Genomic DNA, 23,557 nt, shown 5'->3' on the forward strand with positions numbered 1-23,557 from the left:
GATTGTTTGAGTAGATCTTCTTAAGGGCAGCTTGCAAAGAGTCGCCCAACTGTGGCACCATCTTTTTTTTAAACTTGCTCTTCTGATTTTGTTTTCGTTAGCACACAGCCTGCCACTGGCATTGCATATTCACATCCATCCACGCCAGCCAGTTACACCGTACAGCAAGCTCCACCAGCGGCCCATGCAGTCACTGCAGCTTATGCTCCTGTGCCTGCCACACAAGCAGTGAGACCAGTGACTTCGGCAACATACGGAAGTTATCCAGCAGCACATTCTGTGGCAGACTACAGCTATGGACAGAGGCAGCCAGAATCTACACCACAACAAACACCGGCAACTACACAAAACTACCAGGTAACCAATATAGCATTTCCTGCTGCAGAGTTTTGCCTGCAGGGCTCCCTGAGGGAGTCCTGTGTTTAGGAGGTAGGTACTTAAATTATGTTCTGTTCTACTGCTTTCTACTCTGTAATGGGAAATGCTAAACTGATTCATCTGTAGCTCAATGCAGTCATTTTGATTAGACCACTTGAGAGAACTTGTTGATACCTGGAAATTTGCTAATATCATTGAAAAGTAAAGCTATTGCATTTTGATACCCACTGAAATAATTGCATATTTTATCAGTTCTGTATTAATAAATGCAAAAAAGTTTAAGGAAAATAAGTTTAAGTTTTAAGGAAAATAATGATATGGAGCCTGAGTGCAAATTACTGGCTCTATTTGTTTTTTCTTATATGGATTTTTTCTGTAGCTGATGGTTGCTTACCTTGGGGGATACAAACATTTAGGTAAAATAATAATACAGGTTGAGCACCCCCTTATCTGAAAACCTCCAAAATGGGAAAAAAAATTTTGAGTGTTGATGTGACACCACAAATGGAAAGTTCTACAAGGCAATGTGCAGATCTCTGCCCACCAGACAGTTCTGAAACGTGACCTCACATAGCGTAAGTGGGCCCCTGTTGTAGCCAGTTTGTTTTCAGCAGGTATCACAGCAAGACCTTCGTGTACCACTCTCAGTGATTACCATGTGTTTTGTGTTTATTCTCTGCTGTGTGCTGTGAAGATATTACTGAAAATGTCTAAAAGGCCTGTTGTTACCTCTATGAAAAGAAAAAGGAAGCATTTATGTTTATCTATAACACAAAGTCGAGTTGTAGGAAAAACTTGACAGCTGTGTAAGTGTGAAGCATCTGGTAGAGGAGTATGATGTTGAGATGACCATCATCTACGTCCTGAAGAGGAAGAAGGACAAACTTCTAAAGGTCTATGCTGAAAATAATGAACAGAAGTTAATGAAAAATAGAAAAGCACTTGATAAACTGAAAAATGAAGATCTCAATCATGTATTGAAAGAGTGAGCATGTGCTTCCTAACAGTATGTTGATAATGAAATAAGCAAAGATCTATCACAATGAACTGAAAATTGAAGGTAATTGTGAATATTCAGCAGGCTGGTTGCAGAAATTTAAGAAAAGGAACAACATTAAATTGTTAAAGATTTGTGGTGATAAAGCGTCTGCTGATAGTCATACTTTATTGATCCTGGGGGAAATTGGTTTTCGTTACAGTTGCACCATTAATAAATAGTAATAAAACCATAAATAGTTAAATAGTAATATGTAAATTATGCCAGGAAATAAGTCCAGGACCAGCCTATTGGCTCAGGGTGTCTGACCCTCCAAGGGAGGAGTTGTAAAGTTTGATGGCCACAGGCAGGAATGACTTCCTATGACGCTCTGTGTTGCATCTCAGTGGAATGAGTCTCTGGCTGAATGTACTCCTGTGCCCAACCAGTACTATATGTAGTGAATGGGAGACATTGTCCAAGATGGCATGCAACTTGGACAGCATCCTCTTTTCAGACACCACTGTCAGAGAGTCCAGTTCCATCCCCACAACATCACTGGCCTTACGAATGAGTTTGTTGATTCTGTTGGTGTCTGCTACCCTCAGCCTGCTGCCCCAGCACACACCAGCAAACATGATCGCACTGGCCACCACAGACTCATAGAATATCCTCAGCATCATGAAGCAGCAGAGAAATTCATTGAGTTTGCCAGGATTGTTGCTGATGAAAATCTAACACGTTGGATCAGTACATGTGCGTAATAAACAAACGTAAGACAAAGACTGCTTATTGATTCAGAGTCAGAATGATGGCAGTGCTCAACAGCCACTGATTGTCCATCTGGGCGGCCGAGATAGTGATAGCTTACCTTTCTGATGCTTCAAAGTGCATGTTATTGTTCCATGCGCAAAGTTAGGAAAAAATTATACCTTCAGGGTATATGTATTTATTATCCGTATCGAATGTAAATGGATTTTGCATTTTAGAATTGGGTCCCATCCCAAAGCTCTCTCGTTATATAGATGCACATATTCCAAAATCTGGAAAAAAAAGTCCGAAATCCAAAACACTTCCGTCTGAAGCACTTTGGATAAGGGGTGTTCAATCTGTACCTGTAAAAATTTCATATGGGTAATTTTGGGCTCATCATAGAAATAGAAACAAAAGTATTTAAAAATGAAATCAAGAAGCATTTTGACCTGAAAAGATTATTTGAAATCTGGAATTATTTCTATAAAACTGTGTGGGTGCTGCATCAATTGGAAGTTTTAAAACTGTACAATGAGCATTTAACAGAGAAGTTGGCTGCATTGCTTCGAAGATTACCAGTGGTCTAATTGAATGACAGAATTGGTTCAAGGGCTGAGTGGCTTACTCCTGTTGATTCATTCTGTATTGTAGTTCATTCCAATTACTTCGTATGTCTCATTTCTGGTTTTCTTTCCAACCTCTCCCCCCTGTGATTTTTGAGACTGCTTTGTCTCAAATTGCTTAAAGAATTGAAATCTGGAATGCTTATATTTATGCCGTTTCTGATCTTGATGTCACCGTGTATTTTTGCTACATTTTAGGTTTTTTTTGTTGTAATAAGACCTATGGTAGATAATAATCACATTCACATAATTTCTGATTCCAGTTTCGGCAATGCCATAATTGAAATTTGAGCAATAACCATGGAGTAATCTGCAGTCTGTTGCTTCTATCTGCACGATAGAGTACTTATGCATGTTTTCTTTTCAATTTTAAACACCTTTTAATTCTGTAGTAAAGCAGAGTGCGGCTCTAATCAGAGCTGGTATGGGATTTTTTTTTTAACCTAATGAAGGATGTAATTTCAAGATTCTATTAAATGAATTGCTGGTTTCTTAAAAAAAAGATAAGTCTTTAAAATAATTAGTGGAATTGTTTGTTTTAACAAACCAGAGAGGTACCTAGTACCAACCAGGCCCCTGGATTTGAAATCTGTGGAAACAGGAATGGTCTTAAAGAAATATCTTGAGGCTAGTAGTTGGGCAGGTGCATATACCATGTAATGTTGACATTATTGATGCAGTATCTTATTGTTTGGTTAGTTCTGGATATTCGTTGCAAGTAATTGGCCAATGTGCTTTATTAGAAAATTGGAATGATTTCTTCCCATGCAAAATGAACTCTCAATCCGAGAATGTTGCGAAGCTAGATTAAGCAGTCCTTCTTTACTTCGGAAAAGAATCTGTTTGGTTTCACTTGGTTTCTGATCAGAAATGGGTAGCCGCTGGGAGAATTCCCATTTCCCATTCTACCGACGTGTCTGTCCATGACCACCTCTAGTGCCATGTTGAGGCCACCACACTGAGGTTGGAAGAGCAATACCTCATTCCATCTGGGTAGCTTCCAACGTGACGGCATGAACATTGGCTTCTCTAACTTGTAATTACTCCCAACCTCATTCTCCCCCCCCCCGATTGCCTCCCTCTAGTTCCCCTTCTCTTTCCCTTTATTCCATGGTCTACTGTCCTCTCCTAACGATTGCATCTTTAGCTTTTTATGTTTTCCTCCAATCACCAAGCTTCTCACTCCATGTCTCCTCCCCCATCCACCCTTTCCTCCTTCATCTACTCTTCCCTATCACCTACTAGTTTGTACTACTTCCCCTCACAAATTGCTGCGCGATTTCTTGTCTGGCTTTTGCCCCCTTCATTTCAGTAATTATGAATGGTCTATGCTCAAAATGTAACTGTTTATTCTTCTCCATAAATACTGCATGATTTGCTGCATTCCTCCAGCATTTTGTGTATGTTGCTCAAGATACCCAGCTTCTGCAGAATCTCATATCCATCCTGAATCTGGTCTGTTCAGTCAGAATTTTATAAATTGGGAGGCCCCCTCTCATTCTTCTGAACATGTAAACTCAGTTGTCTCAATCTCTATTCGTTAGTCTGATCAGCTCAGGAATCATCATGGCACTGGCAATATACGGTGACATTTTGCAGGCAGCTCAAGAAACTACTAGCTATTCTACTAAATATACTTACTCTGGACTACGATCACTGCAATTTGCAGTCTGTAATTTCCCTTTTAGAAATGCGCTTTTGAAACATCTAAATCAACAAAACAACTTTACTATCACTATTCGGTGAGCTAAACTCTCGAAAATGCAGGTATGACTATCGCTGCCACAGCCATTGCTGGAGCAGCCTTCAGGCCAGATTAAATCATTGAAGCCCAAGAGCTCAGATTAAAGCATCAAGGCCAAGAGCAGAAAACAAACCGGCGTTGAGCTCACTTTTCCATGTCAGCCAAGATACCCCACCTGAGCCTGTCCTGTCTGCCTAATGTTGTTGGGTGGGAGGTGAAGGAGTCTTGGGTCTATGTCACCAGGTTCAGGAGCAGTGATTGCCCTGCAGCCAGCAGGGCTTCACTTGCCTCAGTGCTGAACTGATTCTGCAGCTGTGAACTCACTTTCAAGGTCTCTGCAGTTCATGTTCTTTAATTGTTTTTTTAAACATTTGCACTATTTGTTTTTTCGCACATTGGATGTTTGTAAGTCTTTATGTGTGATTTTTCTATTGTGTTTCTTTGTATTGTGGGTACCTGCTAGAAGATGAATCTCAAGGTTGTATATGGTATACTTTGGTAATAAATTTACTTTGAGCATGGTCAAGCTTTGCTATCTTCCCTTACTTATGTCAGAATGAAGGCCAATGTGTCGTTTGCCACCTTAACTGCCTTATGTAACTGCTTTCATACTTACATCAACAACTGTAGAATTATGCCCAAGTGTCTGCACCTTGTCCTTTCCTTATCTCTCACTGCTCAGATAGTAACTAACCTTCTTGTTTTTTGCCACCAAAGTGGATAAAGCTTCAATTTTCAATATTATATGCCATCTGCCATGCCTTTGTCGATTGACTCAACATATTCAAATCACACTGGAACCTCTATATCCTCCTCACTGCTCACATTACTATCCAACTTTGTCTTTTCACAAACATGGAGATATTACATTTAATTTTCTTGTTTAAATCATTAGTATGGTGGATATCTGGGAGTTCTAGCACTGAATCCTTCAGTATACTACTAGTCACTCATTTCTACTTGGAAAAAGACCCATTTCAGACCATGAGACATAGCAGCAAAATTGGGCCATTCAGCCCAGTGAGGCTGCTCTGCCATTCCATCATGGCTGATTTATTATCCCTCTCAACCCCATTTTCCTGCCTTCAGACACGCTATTTGTGCCCTACTTTGTAAAATATTTATTCAATTATCTGCTTTTTCATTCATTATAAATTCCCCTTTTTTGTCAGGAAATAATTTAAATTTAGCTTCACTGTTCTCTTTCTCTTCACTTAGTTACAGAAGCCTTTGCAATCAGTTTTTAATGTTTCCTGCAAACTTGCTGTTGTACTCTTCTCTTTCCCTTCCTAATTTACCTCTTTTGCTGAGTTCTAAACTGTTCCTAGTTAGTTTTGTTGCTTTCTGGGGCCAATTTATATATCTCCTCCTTAGATCTAATGTTGTTCCTAATTTGGTGCCTTAACCACTGTGATTCCAGGTGAACTATAGGAACTCGAGGAACTATTTCATCTAAAAATACATGTATGAAGAGCTAATCTAAAATTGCTTAATGTTGTATTCAAAGTTCAAAGTTATGGAGCCATTTTAAGTTTTATCAATCTTAGCTAAAACTTCAGCAGCAAAAGCTAAATCCTCTGCAGAGGTAGCAGCATCCTGATAAGCTCAACAACTTGTAGTGACTTCTAAAATTTCATGGAAATGGTACTCTTTTCATATTTCATGCCTTAGAAAAAGTGCAGTTTGTATTCAAATGTTGATTAAGTATCAGTTTTTATGAAAATGTATAGAATTCAATTAACATCTCAACACTGTAAAAGATGTTTTACTGAAACGTGTGATAATTGAAGGGGGATGCATTATCATGGCATGCAAAAGTTAGTGGAGACTTGGATTGGTCAAAAATCATTCCGGGTTCAACTCGGCTGTTTTCTGTAAGGAGTTTATGGATTCTCCCTGTGACCAACTGGGTGCCCTCCGGGTATTCCAGTTTTCTCCCACATTCCACCACCATACTGGTTAGTAGGTTAATTGGTGACATGGATGCGATTGGTTGGTGCAAGCTTGTTGGGATGGAAGGGTCTGTTGCCGTGCTGTATCTCTATATCTGAAATCTGAAACTCGCTGTTCCGAGTGGATGCATTGTGGGAAGAAACTCATTTGAAATCGCATCTGGTCAGAGGGGCCCCTGCTTCAGAAAAGTGGAAGATACAGTTGTTCAAATTGTCTGATTCCTTTGGAAAATATATTACAGGCATTTGTGTGCAATCTGTAGGAATTAATTTGGAGTTATTGTAAGAAAACTAATCAAATAGGCAGTTTTACAGAAATTACAAATTTGAAGTCAAGTTTCGACATCCAATGCAACAATTAATTTGGGAAAGTGGTAAATTTTCACTCCAGTATTCTTGCTCCAGAAAAGGTTGCCTTTCCATCCTCTTCCACCTCCCTCTCCTTTGCCTTCTCAGAAAGAAGTGATTTATACCTGAGTATATTTCTGCAGATGGATATTGTCTTCTGTTACTTTATGCAAGCTGCTATTCTTGTGTGTGCCTTTTTGATGAGTATTGAGCTTTTTCAATCAGTAAGGGTGAACGAAGAATCGGATACTGTGCTGCTCTTCATGACAGTTTGACCCTTTGGGGAACTCAAATTGAAAGTTTTTGCCTGAGCCATACGCACATGTCCCAGGGGCTGGTGTGCCCTAGAAAAATGGTTTACTTTGTACATGTTTAGTTGTGCATTGGATTCCTTCAGAATATTTAACTAGTGCAGCTTTTCTTAACTTAACCCATCTTTCAAGACCAGTATTGATGGTGTTTTCCAGAAAGTGATAGTGTTTTCCTATACCTTTTTAGTTATGGATCAAGATTCTTTTCAAAAGATGAATCTTTCATATTATGAGAAGTGCTCAGTGTTGTTGTGGAGTACTTAATCTCTGAAGAATTCTATTCCTATACATGCATACCTAAATGTGGTTATCAAAGTAAACCTTGTTGTTTGAATATGGAGCCAAATGTTTCACCTGCAGATCAGGGTACCCAGCTTGGAAGGGAGCAGTGTGTTAGCACCATTACCCCAATAGTGTTTGTACAACTTTGGATTCAGTATTCCAACGTGAATATTTATATTTTATAGTGAGCTGTATACAGGGTTGCTTGTTATGAAAGGTAGCGTAAATTTTATCCATTTCTGTGTGCTAATTAATTTATTTCATTTAAATTTCTCAGTGGACCCTCATCACGTGAATCAGCATGTATTAGTAAGGTGTCCTTAGTTTTGTTGTGCAACCTTTGGATGAAATAGTTCTCCATTGTAAATGAGTGAATGTTACATGGGCTAGCAGAAACTTGTGTGTTTTTAGGTGTGTAGACTTGTGCACAGAAATTCCTCTCAATTTTTCAAGCACATAAGGATTGCAGACTCTGCTAAATTGAAACATTTTTGTTCAAAAACATTTAAGTTATTGAATTCCAGTCTTTAGAAGCCATCGTCCGTTCATCCACCCAAACTAAATCAAGTATTTGAAAATTATAATCTTGCTACAAAAGTGCAATCAGGTTAGTTCAAGTAAATATTCATTTTGCTTAATTGTGCTATTTTAGATTCTTGTCAATATAGGTTCTTTGGTTATGGATTTTGACACAAGTGTTACCAGAAAAGATCTTTGTTAAAAGCACCAAACAAAAGAACTTATAACCCACATCAATTTTTTTTTTACTGAATCTTAGTTTGTGTGTTTATATCTTTATATATATAAATATATATATATTGGCATTGATATTGCCACAATGAATCACAAAGTTTCTTTCTGCAGCAGTACTACGCACAAGGAGGAAATTCGGACAAGACAGAGTGGGGTTGGATGACAGACTTGATCTATGGTTCATCTAAGGTGCTTGTGGAGAAAGCTTAATTAACTTTGTATGTAAGATAGATAGCTTCTAAACTGTCAGCTCAGAACATCGCGTATCTCCTTTTTAATGTAGTTTTAATAATTAGTGTAAAGAATATAGCAGATAAAGTTTAAGAATTGAGTTTTGTTCATTTTGTAAAAATACTTCTGTCTTTATTGTAAGAGAAATATGTAATTGTAAAATGGATAGAAGGTATACAGTTGGCTTTAGTATAATCTATGGTTTTATAATACCAGTGGTGATCTTGACCATCTAAGTAATCAGCAATAAAGCTGACAGTGCTGGTCCAGGTCATGAGTGGTATGAAAATTGCACGTGATAGGTGTGCATTTGTACTTGTCCAAATTTTTGAAAACTTTCAAGTGTTATTTTTGTGGCTTTGGACCATCCTTATTTTTATATTATGGATGTGCCTATACAATGTTAGTGGCTTGTCAACATTGCCATTAGACATGTTTATTACAATGGAATCCATACCCTCCAAGAAAACATTGCACATGTTTCAATACCCTTAATGGTGTGTGATGCTCTTAATTCAAAACAACCCTTTGTTTTCATAACTGCCTTTGTAATTCTGCTGAACACTGCTTCTGTTCACTGTGTTGGTAGACTAAGATGTTTAATTTCACTGGAATATTTCATTTCATTTCCCCAACTTCCCAGTTTCCCAGTCCATCTCCCACATTTCACATAGGCATAATTAAATTTCCAAACACTGCATAGTGTTGCACCTTAATATTTGAGCCATGTTGCTCTGGTTTGTAAGTTGCATACAAATCCCACACTGCAAAATTGTTAGCTCGACTTGTGTTTTTAGCGGAAAAAAAATGTAAGGAAAATCCCACCTTTTCCCTTGTTAATAAAAAAAAGTTGAGAGTTTTGCTATAAGGTGCAATCCTCCCGAGTGATGGCCAAAGCATAACGTTACCTTTAGTGAGTGACTGCACATACAGTGCAGGTGCCAGAGTGTTCATATTATTTTCAAAATGACAACAGCTCTTGCTGGCAAGTTGGATGCTTTTTGTTGGAGAAGAGATTTATTTGTGAAATTGTCATTAATGTATTTTCCTTGTCTGAAATGTAGGACAATTACAGTTATGCACGTTCCACAGCAACAGCACCAACTTACGATAAACAGTATTATCAGCAATCTGTCTCAGCTGCTGCTCAACCTCAGCATACCGCCACCGATTCCTACTATCAGACAAGTAAGTGCCGCGTTTCCAAAATTAAGCCTAATAGTGAGAATTAGGTGAAATTTAGAACTTGGCTTCCTGATGATCTAGCTAGGTAGACCTGAGCCATATAGCAGAGAAAGGTTCTGTGACTGTCCCGAGCTACCTGATTCCAGGTGAAAACAAAAAAAAAATCTCCATAGGAACACCAGATGAAGAATATAGATAAAAATTACTTTTATAGTTTTGAATAACAAATAAATTTCACGTTTTTTCTTAAGGCAATATGTTAACCTTAATATGTGGTCTTGTGTTCCTCTCCTTTCATTCCTTTGAACTTTAAACTTTAGTTCCAATGCATCATATGAATTAGAATAAGAAACATTGAAAGATCCAATCAATTTTCAAATATTGCCTCACTTCAGATGTTGGAATTTTACTGATAAAAAGTTTTATTTTTCAAAACCCAGAATGATTTGTCTCCTGAAATTTGTATGATTTCATCTGCCTTTTGTAATTGATCACTGTCTTGAATCTAATCAGAACAAATAAGAATATTTTAATAGGCGGAGGCAATCTGTCCTCTCAGATCAGTATCTTGAAAACCAGTAGATTCATTGGGAACATGCTGACTCTCTATCTTTATCAGCACAAAAGTTTGGGAAAAAAAATACATGAATACTGAAGCAAGCTCGCAACTCTCTGTAGGTATGCCACCTAACCATCCAGTTATTTTATTCAATTTTCTAAACTCTGAATGTGAGAAATGGGGATGAGAGATTAGTAAGCACTCGTATATTCCAATGAATAAAAGTGTCCTTCCTCAAGGACAAGAAAAATATTTATATACTAGTTTATATTTTGGTACTAATCATAGATGTTTATTGTTCAAGCTTGTGCGAATTTGAACAAATGTATTTGAATGCACTATTGTCAAAGATGAAATTAAAACTCTGTATAATCAAAGTTCCATCAGGTCAAATAACGTTATCTCCTTTTGATTTTTGTCTTTTAGTAGCTCCAAAAACTAGCTTCAGCCAGACTACTACACCATACACACAAACACAACAGTCGAGGCAAGTTACTGCAATAAAGCCAGCACCCACTCCAATCCCTGTTACAACGAGTTATACAGTGTATCCTGTGGTAACGACTGTGCAACCCACTGCTCAACCCACCGCAGCAGTAGCCACTGCTGCTGTATCTTATACACAGACGCCCTCATACAATACAACACCTGTCAGTTATTCAGGTAAGTTACTGCTTCGATTTATCCATTATTGTTTTGGTGTAGTGCTTATCTTTGTGTTTGAACTTTCAAGCCAAATCAATATCTCCCTTTTGTGTCATAGTCATGCAGTGTATATAGTCCTGCCTCTGTTTTCTCAGCACTTTGCTCTCCTGATCAAGCTGAAGTTTCATGAATGCCAAGTTGTAGATCACCAGTTGTTACTCATATTACTCAACATGCAATAGGTTTTCTGGTTTGCCATCTTCTGTTTTGTCTTCAGACTGCGAAGTAGAGCAACATTAGGAAATATCACTTTGTAAGAAAATGAAAACTAAAATTGGCCAGGCAAGATTGCCGTATTTTAAGAGTTGCTGTTCTATCACTTGATTATTATGGATGAATGTTGATAATGAGCTATAATGGCCAATGTTCTTACAATGAAGCAGCTTATAATCATTTTTTGCTTTATTAGGATCAAGTTACTCCGGTTATGAAGCTGCCGTATACCCTGCTGCTACATCATACTATCAGCAACCACAGAAGCCCCCGGCTACCACCTGGACTAGCACTGGGACTGGAACAGGAAACAGTGCCAATACAGGAAGCACTTTCATCAAAAAACCTGCCTTCCAGAACAAACAGCAAAAACCAAAGCCACCACCTAAACAGCCACAGCTCCACTATTGTGACGTCTGTAAAATTAGCTGTGCTGGTCCACAGGTAATAAGTTTTGAAGAAAGTATGTTAAGTTTTTTTTTAGGCCTTCTGTTGGTTGGGGTTGACCATGGAATAATGCAGAATATGTCAGAATGCAAATTCAGAATCAGGTTTGTTATCACCAGCATGTGCCGTGAAACTTGTTGACAAATTTGCTGTTGTCTGGCCGATCTGGCTCAATAGGATACTAGGCCTTGTCTTTAATTCTTCAGGATGTGTTTGTTGCTGATAGGATTGGCACAGTTTGCATAAACCTAATGGCTTTGAAGACGGCGTGGGCTTTGCTCAGGTGCAGTAAGTGAGGAAGGTGCCCCTACAACTTGAAATAGAGTGTTCCAGAATTTTGATCCAACAGCAAAGCAGATCGCAGGATATGTTGAAGTCAAGATAGCATGTAAGGATTTGAGAAATAAGATCAGAGCAAGCAGTCTGGCTCTTCAACCCTAAATGGTTTATCTCTTATTTTGAAATTATATTGTCTAGTTTTTCAATCCTCGATCCTCACATATGTGGTGAGCCTTGTAAAGACTATATATATTGCAGTAAAGCTAGTAATTTTTTCTGAACCTGTTAACCTGTTGGCGATGGTGTTCTACTGCACGTGTTAATTTGGGTTTTTATGAGGAGGTCATGGATTTGGTGGCTGGTACAAAGGTGCTTTGGCAAGTTAAACGAACTAGCCTATTTGGTAGCTGGTAATGCAGTCACAATTTTCATGCTTAACTTTTAATGTTGACATTTTAGCAGATTAAGACTGCTATATGTCCAGATCTTAGTATTTCAAATGAAAAGTTTGAGGTGAAAAAGGTAGGGAAAAGCTGCTCTTAGTTTGAAAATTGAAAAACATTTTCTCTTTCTCCCCCCCAACATGAAATTGGCCAATTTAATTTTGGAACATTGTATCGTTGGAAAAATGAATGTGAATGTTCAGACAGATCTCCTCTTTTAATTTTTACTTTTTTTTGCTTCTTTTCTCCAAGACTTACAGGGAACATTTGGAAGGTCAGAAGCACAAGAAGAAAGAGGCAGCTTTAAAGGGTGGAAGTCAGGCTACCAGTGGACCACGTGGTGCCCAAGGCCAACTACGATGTGAATTGTGTGATGTGTCTTGTACAGGTGCAGATGCCTATGCTGCACACATACGAGGTGCCAAGCACCAAAAGGTATTTGTCAAGATTCAATAAGTACTGAAGGTACATGGTAGTAATATATACTAGTATGTCTGTCAGTAATTAAAAGGGCGGGCTAATATTTCTGGACTCCAATTCTGATAACTGTTGTCAGTCAGATTGCTTTTTTTTTACTTTTAAATGTTGTAGGTGCTTGCTGTATAATTCCAACAAATTGATTTTCTTGTTTATTACTAATGCATTGGTTTAAGATTGATTCATCACTGGGCTACTGGAAAAGCTGAAGCAAAATTCCAAAGCAACTCCTTTGTCCATAGACACAGTCTTTGTTAATTATGTGAGACTTTACCCACCCTTTCTGACATTCCGCTTGTTTTCTAGTGCTAGGGCCCCTACTTCTAGAATCCTCATTAAATGATACTTCATACAGGTTTTAAAAGCTTAATTTTTTTTGTTCATTTGTAAAAGATAGCATCAATTCATATAGAGTATAGAACTAGGGTCTCTAGTCTCATGGTAGGGGAGCAGCCATTTATTGCATTGTGGAGTCATTTGGAGCATTGTATATTAGGAATTTATATTCGATTAGTGCATATTTTCAAGAGGCGTAAATTTAAGGAGGAAGAGTCAATGCTTAAGACATTTGGATGGGGAGAGTTCAGATCAAAATCATTGATATCTTTGAACTGCAGAGTAGGTTCGAGTCACTTGTGGACTACCTATACAAGGGAAGTGGCTCAAGTTTCAGGAATTTGTTTTGTATCTATTGTACATATTAATAAAGAACACAAGAAAACTTGATATGTAGGAACATCAGTTTGTGAGCCTGATTTGAACTTGTTCAGTTAAGCTCAGAATTTTCTGAAGCAACGCACACTGTTTTTCTACTTCTTGCTTAATTTTGAATGCATAGTTGTCACTCTTACATGTTAGTTTAAGTTGGGCTGGGATATAATTCTGGCTTGCTATTAAACTGAATGTAGACTGTCCTTTTGTTAATCTAGAACATATTGTTATATCATAGAACACAGAACAGTACAGCAAGAACAGGCCCTTCAGCCTATTTAGGATGTGCTGAGCTAATTAAACTAGCAATTAAATGCCTACTAAGCTAGTTCATTCTTTCTGTACAAATCCATATCCCTCCATTCTTTGCATGTTCATTGCCCATCTAAGGGGGTCTTTACACTTAACACACCTGCCTCAACTACCACCCTGACTCAGTCCAGGTGAGTCTTGACCTGAAATACCAGTTGTCCATTTCCCTTTATGGATCTGACCTGACCTGCTGGATTCCTCCAACATCTTGTATGTTGCTCTGTATTCCAGGATCCAGAGACTTTTGTAGCTCTATTATCATTTAAGGAATGCGATATACTTCTGGAAAATCGAGTACTGTTCATAACTAATTACAGGTTTCCCCCGCCATCCGAAGGTAGAGCGTTCCTTTGAAACGGTTCGTAAGCCGAAATGTCGTAAAGTGAAGAAGCAATTACTATTTATTTATATGGGAAAATTTTGTGAGCGTTCGCAGACCCAAAAGATAACCTACCAAATCATGCCAAATATCACATAAAACCTAAAATAACAGTAACATATAGTAAAAGCAGGAATGATATGATAAATACACAGCCTATATAAAGTAGAAATACTTTTCCACAATCATTACTGAACTGTTCTCCGTAGCGAAAATCTCACGCAAGCGCCGTCGGCAGAAAATCTCAGGCAAGTGCTGTTGGCAAGAACACTCTCTCCAGTAACCTTTAAGCTATGAAGCTGCCAAATCATACCAAATAACACGTAAAAATACACAGCCGATATAAAGTAGAAATAATGTATGTACAGTGTAGTATCACTTACGGGAATCGGGAAGACAGCACAGCACACTGATGATGGTGTGTTAGACTGAGTCGTCGCAGGCTGAGGTGGTGCAGTGGCCCCCACCCTCGAAGCCACCGAGGGATACATTGCCGCTAAGCACGCAGGGGTCCAGCGGTAGCCAGGAGGTACACAGCACATCTTTTAAGAAAAAACCGAAATAAACGAGCTAATTAATTAGGTGCCGCCCGACACATAATTGTTCACCCAGATCAGTGCCGATTTCCGATTGTGTCGTTTCTGATCTGGGCCGACAATTACATGTCGGCAGCACCTAATTAATTAGCATGTTTATTTCGGCTTTTTTCTTAAAGATGTGCTGTGTGCGTCCCGGCTACCGTTGCATTCTCCGCGAATCGGTATCTGTCCGTGGCCTGGGTGTTGGGGTGGTGGGACACTGGGGTGTCAGCTCGTCGTCAGTTTCCATTAGAGCAGGCAGCTCATCTTCTATCTCTGCCCGCCTCAATGTCGAAGATTGAGGTTCGTCGTCTGCTGTGGCTGATGTGGAAGACTTGCTTGACTGCTGAGCCTTGCGCATTTTTCTATCACACAGTTCTTTAATAAGGACTCAAACCATCCTGTAAATATTTCCTAAACCGACGTACCCTTTCAAAATTAAAGTTGTACTTTATCATTAATCATTCAGTTTCAATTGTTATCCTTTTTTCTTCCAATTGCATCAGCTCTTCATCTGTCAGTTCTTGGTGATGGGATGCCAAAACCTCTTCAACAACATGTTCGTCACCTTCCACAAGCCAAACTCACATTGTCCTTACTTTGTTCATCACGATCAAAACACTTAATTATATCTAGTTTTACCGTAAGTGTAACAGCCTTACGAGCTCTTTCAGGCTTTTCCGATACCATAGAACTCATCTTGCAAACGGCTGCTCACAGGCACGTGTTAAAGCAAAGCAGTTCCCAATCCGGGGGAGAGCGGCTGCTCGGGGCCGCTCTGCCTTTTTTTGTGCACTGAAATTTTTTTCGTAACAGTGAAAACACCTTCTGAAAGCGAAAACGGTACTAATGTAGGTCTTTCATAACAGTGAGGTTTCGTAAAGCGAACGTTCGAAAAGCGGGGAACACCTGTACAATCCTTGTTCACCTAGTGTTCCCATGTGATGCAGGGGTTAAATGTATTTTAACAGTTCTGTATTCCTTTTTGCAGGTTGTGAAATTGCACACCAAATTGGGTAAGCCAATTCCCTCTACAGAGCCAGTTGTAGTGAATTCAACATCAACTGCGATGAACAAAATAACAAGTAGTGCTGCCACTACCACAGCCACTATACCAGCAGCCAGCCAAATGCCTCCCAAGCCTGCTGTAGCCTTCACGAACAGTACAAGCAAACCAGCTACAGTGACAGTGAAGAAACCTGTAACACCCAAAATAACATTTGTTGGTATGTTAACAATTTTTGAATTGTGTTTAACGTACTCTTTCCCAGCTTTGACCTGTTGAAAATCTGAAGATTGTAACTCTGTTCAGTCGTTACTTTCTTAATTCAGTAAATATAGAAAACCTAACCAGGTAACATTAGGCTAATTGACCCTTTGTGCCTGCTCCATCATTCAATAGGATCAAGACTAGTCTATCCTAAAATATCTCCAGTCTCTAACATAGACTTTGATATTTTTTTCATCTTAAATTCTTCAACCTTATTATATTTCAGTGAAATAGCCTCCCTACCCTTATGTGGTAGAGAACTCCATGGAATCATTACGTTGTGTGAAGAAATTTCTTGTTGTCTTGTTCTGTATTATGAGACTGTAACCTCTGGTTGTAAGCAAATCCCACTTTTCAAGGGTGAGTGGGGATGAGTGGAACATCTAGTCTGTTGAGCCTTGTCAGAATTTTGTAGGCTTCTCAACTGACATTTTCCTTTAATAAATCCATATTTAAATATCTCATTCCATTAATATTTTAGAATTTTAAACTGACCGCAGTTTACATTCTACCAGGAGCCGACTATAATCAACCGCATGAGACACTGCACGGTGTTGACTCCAGAGAAGAAACAGTCCATCCCGACGCATTTCAAATCATAGTCTGGTATTTCAGCCAGGCTTGTTTGAAGAAAACCCTGCCCAGTTACCATCAACATATAACTTGTAGCACCCGAGACCCCAACATACTAAACCATTGCACTGTTATACTAAGATCAGAAATGCCTACCGTTCCATGCCCAGACCGCATTTCAGAAATCAGATCACTTGGCTGTCCTACCTGCATACGGGCAGAAGGTAAAGAGCAAAGCTACAGAGATTAGGATAACAAAGAGGTGGCTGCAGGAGGCAGAGGAGCGATTACGGAATTGCTTCGAGTCAGTGGACTTGGCCACGTTCAAGGACTCATCTGTGGATCTGAATGAATACACCATGGTTGTCACGGATTTTATAAAAATAGTTGCAGACAAGTGTGTCCCCACAAAATCATTCAGAGTCTCCCCCAGTCAGAAGCCCTGGATGAACCACAAGACCCATAATCTGCTGACGGTCAGATCAGAGGCATTCAAATCTGGTGACCAAGAAAGTTACAAGAAGTCCAGGTATGATCTCTGGAAAGCTATCTCATGGGTGAAGTGGCAATTCCGGACTTAACTTCAATCAACGAAGGATGCTTGACAGTTGAGCAAGTTAAATCAAGCTACGTAGGCGACAACAGGGCTTTGCTTCAAGATGAGCTCAATGTTTTCTATGCTCGCTTTGACCGTCAAACCATGAAGGAACCATCACAAACTCCCACAGACCCCAGTGGTCCCGGGAGTTAAGTCTCTGAGTCCGATGTGCAAGCAGCCTTCCGGTGGGTGAACCCACGAAAAGCATACAGCCCAGATGGGGTACCTGACCAACTACTAAAGACCTGTGCTGATCATTTGGCTGGAGTGTCACTTAGATCTTTAACCTCTCACTTCAGCAGTCTGAGATAGCCACCTGCTTCAAGCAGTCTTCAATTATACCCATGCCTGAGAAGAAGATGGTGACTTGCCTCAATGACTATCATCCAGTAACACTTACATCTACAGTGATGAAGTGTTTTGAGAGGTTGGTGATGAAACATAGTAACTCCTGCCTAAGAAGCAACTTGGATCCACTCCAGTTTTACTGGAGCAACAGGTCCACAGCAGATGCCATCTCATTAGCTGTTCACTCAACCCTGGAACATCAGATAATAAAGATGCATATATCAGATGCTCTTTATACAGCTCAGCATTCAATACCATTATCCCCTCAAAACAAATCAATAAGCTCCCAAGACCTCCTTGTGCATTTGGATCCTCATTTGCAGACCCCAGTGAGTTTGGATTGGCAACAACATCTCCAGGATCTCCATCAGCACAGGTGCACCATGAGGATGTGTACTTAACCCCCCCGCTCTACATGCTTTATACTTGTATCTGTGGCTAAGCAGAGCTCCAATGCCAATTTCAAGTTTGCCGACAACACCACCGTCTTGGGCTGAATCAAATGTAGTGACGAATCAGCATATAGGAGGAAGATTGAAAATCTAGCTGAGTGGTGCCATAACAGCAAACTGTTACACAAAGTCATTTAGACCAAAGAGCTGATTATTGACTCAGCATTAGAAACCAGAGGTCCATAAGCCTGTGCTCATCAGGGGTGGAGAGGGTCAGCAAATTTAAATTCCTTGGTGTTATTAATTTGGGCCCAGCATTTTCAGTGCAATTACAAAGAAACTACTACTTCCTTATGAGTTTATGAAGATTCAGCATAACATCTAAACCTTTGACCAACTTCTTTAAATGTGTACTGGTAAGTATATTGATTAAGTGCATCACAGCCAGGTATGGAAATGCCAATGTCCTTGAATGGAAAACTATAGAAAAATTAGTGGATATGGCCCAGTCCATCACAGGTAAAGCTCTCCCCACCACTGAGCACATCTGCACAAAATGTCGCAGGAAAACAGCATCCATCTCCAGAGACCCCGCCGAATGCCAAGGACATGCTCTTTTCTAGATGCTGCCATCAGGAAAAAAAGCCACAGGAGCCTCAGGACTCTCACCAGATTCAGGAGTAGTCAGGCTCTTGAACCAAAGGGTTCACTTGCCCATCATTGAAATGTTCCCACAACCTATGAACTCACTTTCAAGGCCTTCATCTCATGTTTTTAATATTTATTGCTTATTTATTTATTTTAATTTCTTTCTTTCTGTATTTGCAGTTTGTTGCCTTTTGCGCAGTGGTTGACAGCCCAAGTTGATCTAAGCCCACAAGAAAATGATTCTCAGGGTTGTATATTGTGACGGGTTGGTTGATAATAAATTTACTTTGAAAAGTGTCTTGTTACAGCATAGTTTATAATAATAAACTAGTGTGTCCCCTACTACTGATAGAGCTTGCTGTTTTCTCATTTTTAAATAATTACATTGTCACCTTTGATCTGCAGGAATGATTCCACAATCTCTAGAATTTTGGAAGTTGACAGCCAATGCGTACATTTCCATTCTAGTCCATTTAGCACACTATGATGTAGAAGGGGGCTCTGGAAATTTATCAGTTTTCAGTCTCATTAATCCCTCCTGCATTTTTTTTCCCACTGCTTCTAATTTCCTAGAATTCTTATCTTTTTGGAGTTTTGGTTCCCTCACATGTCTGGCATTTATTTATGTTCTCTTCCCTGTGGGCAAAACCAAAATGTTTGCTTAATTCTTTTGTCATCTCTTCTTAATCCTTGTTGTGCTTGTAAGGGACCTATCTTTGTTTTCAGTAATATTTTTCATTTTGTGTAGTTTTTACAATCTGTTTTCAATGTACCTTTGCAAGTTTGCTCTCCTTTTGCAAGATTGTAGAGTGCTCCACATCTTCATACTTGCTACTTATATTGGCTATATAACTTTAACTTCTATTAACAATGGTTGGGCTAAATTATTTTTGAGCCATAAAAACATGCATAACTTGCAGTTCTTGCACTTGATCCTTGTTCATCTTGCACTTTTCCGTGAAACTCCCTTGTCTTTCATAGCTAGCTAACTTTTCATTATTTTTGTGGAATTCTTTGTTTAAATTTAAGATCTCAGTTTCAGATTGAAATACTTCAATTTCTGTTGTGATGATACATTCTATTGAATATTTGGTAGCTTTTCCATGAGAATCCTACCCAGCAAACTGAAATTAGCCCCTTGTTATTGTACAGTAGCCTAATTAGGATAACCTGTTTCCTAATAGACTCATCCCACACTGTTCTAAAAGACCATTCTATGCACATTTCAGGAATCCATTCTCCACAATATGATTGATAATTTTGTTCGATCAGTCTACATGTAGGTTAAATCCATTTATTACTGTAGTACCCTTATGTGCATTCTTAATTTTCACTTTGATGTCTCCTCCATTGCCACTACTGTTTGGATGCCTGTAGACAACTCCTACCGATGTTTACTGACCCTTGTTTCTTTAGTCCATCCTGACAGATTCTATAACTGCAAGTTCTGAGCCAAATTCTTTCTCACCATTGCTCTTATTTCATCTTTCACAATCACATCACAATTTTTTGCATGTCCTTCCTATTTATCAAATATCCTTGGATATTTGAGTCTTCATCACCCTGCAGCCATGTGTTGTTATGCCAGTTATGTAATCTGTTTTGGTACTCGTAAGTGTAAATTTGTTAGGCGTTGTGAAACGGGACTGAAAGCTTTCTGCTGAATATACATCTAACAGTTAATCTAAGAAGCAGCATTTGATGTTTTGAAACAGTCAGCCCTTTTGCAGTTGCTGGATCCATTCCATCAAGAGCTATATTGAGGCTTTCTAGCTCTTGATGAATTATCTTGCCTTGCCAAAGTCTGCCTCTCTTCAAAGTACGAGAAACTGTATTTCACTCTAATGAGTCAGACCTTGGGAGCAACTTAGAGTGAAACTATCCATCCAGTAGAATTTTATAGAGATGCAAGAGAGACTGCAAATGCTGGAAAACTGGAGCAACACCCTGAATGCTGGAGGAGCTCAGCGGGTCAGGCAATGTCTATGGAGGAAAATGAACAGTCAATATTTATTTATTTATATAGAGATACAGCGCAGAGCAGGCCCTTCTGGCCCAGTGAACCACACCGCTCAGCAGCCCACTTATTTAATCCTAGCCTAATTTATAATGACCAATTAACCTACTAACCAGTATTTCTTTGGAATGTGAGAAGAAACCAGAGCACCCAGGGGAACCCACGTGCTCATTGGAAGGATGTGCAAACTTTTTACAGACAGCGTCAGAATTGAACTCTGAATTCCAAGTTATAATACTGTAGCTCTAACTATTGCACTACTGTAGCAGGCCAGGCAACAGTTATAGAAGGAAGTGGGTAGTCAGCTTTGAAGGGTCTCTAGACTGATGAAGGATCTTAACTCGAAATATTGTCTGTCCAATTCCCCTTCATAGATGTTGCCTGACTTCCTAAGTTCCTCCAGCAGTTTGTTTGTTAATCCATTAGGGTTTTTATACATGTTCTATGCCATAAACTTCACAGATCTTCCCCAGCCTTTGAACACCTGACTTGTACATATGATCAAGCGTCTGGTGGATTTGCTGGCTGATGCAGGGCTGCAGGCATTTTATGCCATGTGTAAACTAGGTTCATGACTACATTTCTGACTTGTGAACTGTTCAGAGCCTGGGGAAGATCTGCATTGTACTGTCACTTTATGAATAAATGTTCAAAGGTTCATTTAATATCAGTATGTATACAGTATCCAACCTGAATCATACTCTTCACAAACATCCACAAAACAATGAAACCACATAGAATGAGTGATAGAAACATCAAAGCCCTGAAGCCCCCCCATCACTACACAAGCAGCAGGAATTGCATCGACCCCCCCCCCCACAACCGTGCCAGCAGAAGCATCAAACCCCCACCCCCACCATAGAAGCAACAGCAGAAGCCCCAAAGAGCCCACGATCCACAGTCCACAAACCAGCACATTGGTATCTCAGGCTCTCTGCAGCGAGGGATAGAGAGATTGCTCCTGCAACAACAAGAGTGGAGACCAGCAACACACTGTTGTGATGTTACAATCTTCTGCATTGCCTCTCCAAACCCTCTGTCTCGAAGACTAACAGTCTCTCTCTCTCTTTGGCTCTCTCTCACTATCTTCCCCTCCCCCTCTTTCAGGCCATTCCTGGAGATAGTGAAGTGCTAGGCCACACAGTCAGTCCAAAACCCCACCACATACAAATAATTGTAGTTTGAACTCCCACAGAACCACAGCCATCTTGAAAGTAAAGATATCGGAGAAGAGAAGTAAGTTGTCTCATGGACAAACTGGATGAAGTCACCTGTGTCTGCAGAATCTGCTGGCGCCATCTTTCCTCACTCCTCCTTCCTTATAGCACCTATTTATTTTTAAAGTTCCATTTCTCCTATCCTAAAATTAACAAGTATCTGGTTTATTTTTTAACTGAGCACATCTAAAAGATGTATATGGTATAGAGCTGTGGAAGGTTCAATATTATCTTTTCATTGAATGGTTTTGTCCTTAACAAGAAAGTTTTAATTTTATTATTGATGCCTGTAGTTTGTGTAATTAACTGGTTTGTGACACAGGCATTTGTCTTGAAATTGACACTGCGGTGAGAACTATCAGCTTAATTGCTCTTTCATGGAAGAAACCAATTTGTCTTGTGAGTGATTTCCTTGGTAATCAAACTGCAGTGTATTGTTAAATCAGTGGTGCTTTGAAACTTGTACTGTAATGTTCAACAGATAATTCATAATAAAATTGAAATAATGTAACATTGTTTATCATTATTGTTGAGTTCTAAATTCTGAAGCAGACAGTGCAGGGATTTTATATTTAAATTGATTAATGAAGGAAGACTTGGATTTCATGGTAATGGAATAGGAGTGTTTACTCTGGAGTTATGTTGGTATTGACTTCAATTTTACACTGGTTTGTACAAGTGCTATAATTGTACTGCTGCATGCTTAATCTTTAATTTTCAGATTAATTATTATTACTGTGTTTAGTAATAAATGCATACGGTATTCTGGTTGGTCTATATTTGAATAAATTCAAAAACTTTTCTTCTGAATTCAAAGGAGGAAACAAAGTGCAGACAATGGGAAACAAAATGGAGGATACTAAAGTCTCAAATGCCAAGCCAGAGTCTGAGACACAGGAATTCAAGGCCGACCAGATCACAGCATCAGTACCAGCTTCCACTATACCGGCACAGCTTCAGAATGACGTACAGCCTGTAGGCCACGATTATGTAGAAGAGGTATCTTAGTGAAAAACATTTCTGTGATATTTATTATATTCTTAAACAATCTGGAGAAGGGCAACATTAAATCATGATTAGAGAATGTTTTCAAGTTTTATAAAAGCTTTTAAAATAATTTGCCAAAGTGGGGGGAAGGAGGAGAGAGCCTGGGGAGAATTTATTTATAATTAGCCTTTCCTTTGTTGCATACTTCTATCAAAATTTGCAACTTTAATGACTAACATTTTCCTAAACTTTGCAACTAAAGTTATGCTCATTTGAAGAAATTGAAAGATTACATAGTGTTGTTATTTTGAAATTTGTTTTCTTTAAGAACTCCTGTAACACGCAGATGATTGTTAGACCATACATTTGGTTGTGAGCTTGTGGGAGCATGGGTGGGGCACAACTGCTGAGCACAAATTGTATGGTATCGCTATCATTGTCATCATCTGAGGAGATGTGTAGTGAAGTGTTAGAGATAAGGGAACTATAACTGAGTGAGATTCAGAAGTTTGAGAAGCTCCCTGAATAACTGCAAACTGATTTATGTTGCACAGCTTGCATTGCATATAATTCACACATATCCACTCCCTGAATCCATGTGTGTTTCAAATCTACCCAAATTTCGAGCCAAACTATTATAGTACAACACTGCATACCTTTACCAATATAGAAAATTGTCCGGGTAATGATGCAGCAAATACAAACGTTTGTATTACCTCAATAGTCTATTATTCATGTTTATTGCAAAATGAACAAGATTTGGAGAATGCTTTCAAGCTTTATTTAGTCAGCTAATAATTTCAACACTGCTATGGCAACTTAAGGTCTCATTGCAGTCTTAGTCTAAATGAAGACAAAAGAGCTGAAT

At 39.1% G+C, this 23,557-nt stretch overlaps 1 protein-coding gene across 3 annotated transcripts in view; it reads left to right on the plus strand.

The window, feature by feature from the left end:
- LOC134337337 (zinc finger RNA-binding protein-like) overlaps positions 1 to 23,557 on the plus strand; it is a 71,140-nt gene that overhangs the window by 13,243 nt on the left and 34,340 nt on the right. The window contains exons 3-10 of one of the 3 annotated variants that reach the window (XM_063032251.1): positions 102 to 357; positions 8,232 to 8,309; positions 9,416 to 9,539; positions 10,522 to 10,758; positions 11,210 to 11,457; positions 12,435 to 12,617; positions 15,631 to 15,865; positions 22,520 to 22,701. In XM_063032251.1, coding sequence (XP_062888321.1) covers positions 102 to 357; positions 8,232 to 8,309; positions 9,416 to 9,539; positions 10,522 to 10,758; positions 11,210 to 11,457; positions 12,435 to 12,617; positions 15,631 to 15,865; positions 22,520 to 22,701 — 1,543 coding nt within the window. The remainder of the gene's footprint in view (positions 1 to 101; positions 358 to 8,231; positions 8,310 to 9,415; positions 9,540 to 10,521; positions 10,759 to 11,209; positions 11,458 to 12,434; positions 12,618 to 15,630; positions 15,866 to 22,519; positions 22,702 to 23,557) is intronic. The other 2 variants (XM_063032252.1, XM_063032253.1) reach the window with 2 other exon arrangements.

The sequence above is a fragment of the Mobula hypostoma genome, chromosome 24 (assembly GCF_963921235.1).
Source record: "Mobula hypostoma chromosome 24, sMobHyp1.1, whole genome shotgun sequence".
Taxonomy (NCBI): domain Eukaryota; kingdom Metazoa; phylum Chordata; class Chondrichthyes; order Myliobatiformes; family Myliobatidae; genus Mobula; species Mobula hypostoma.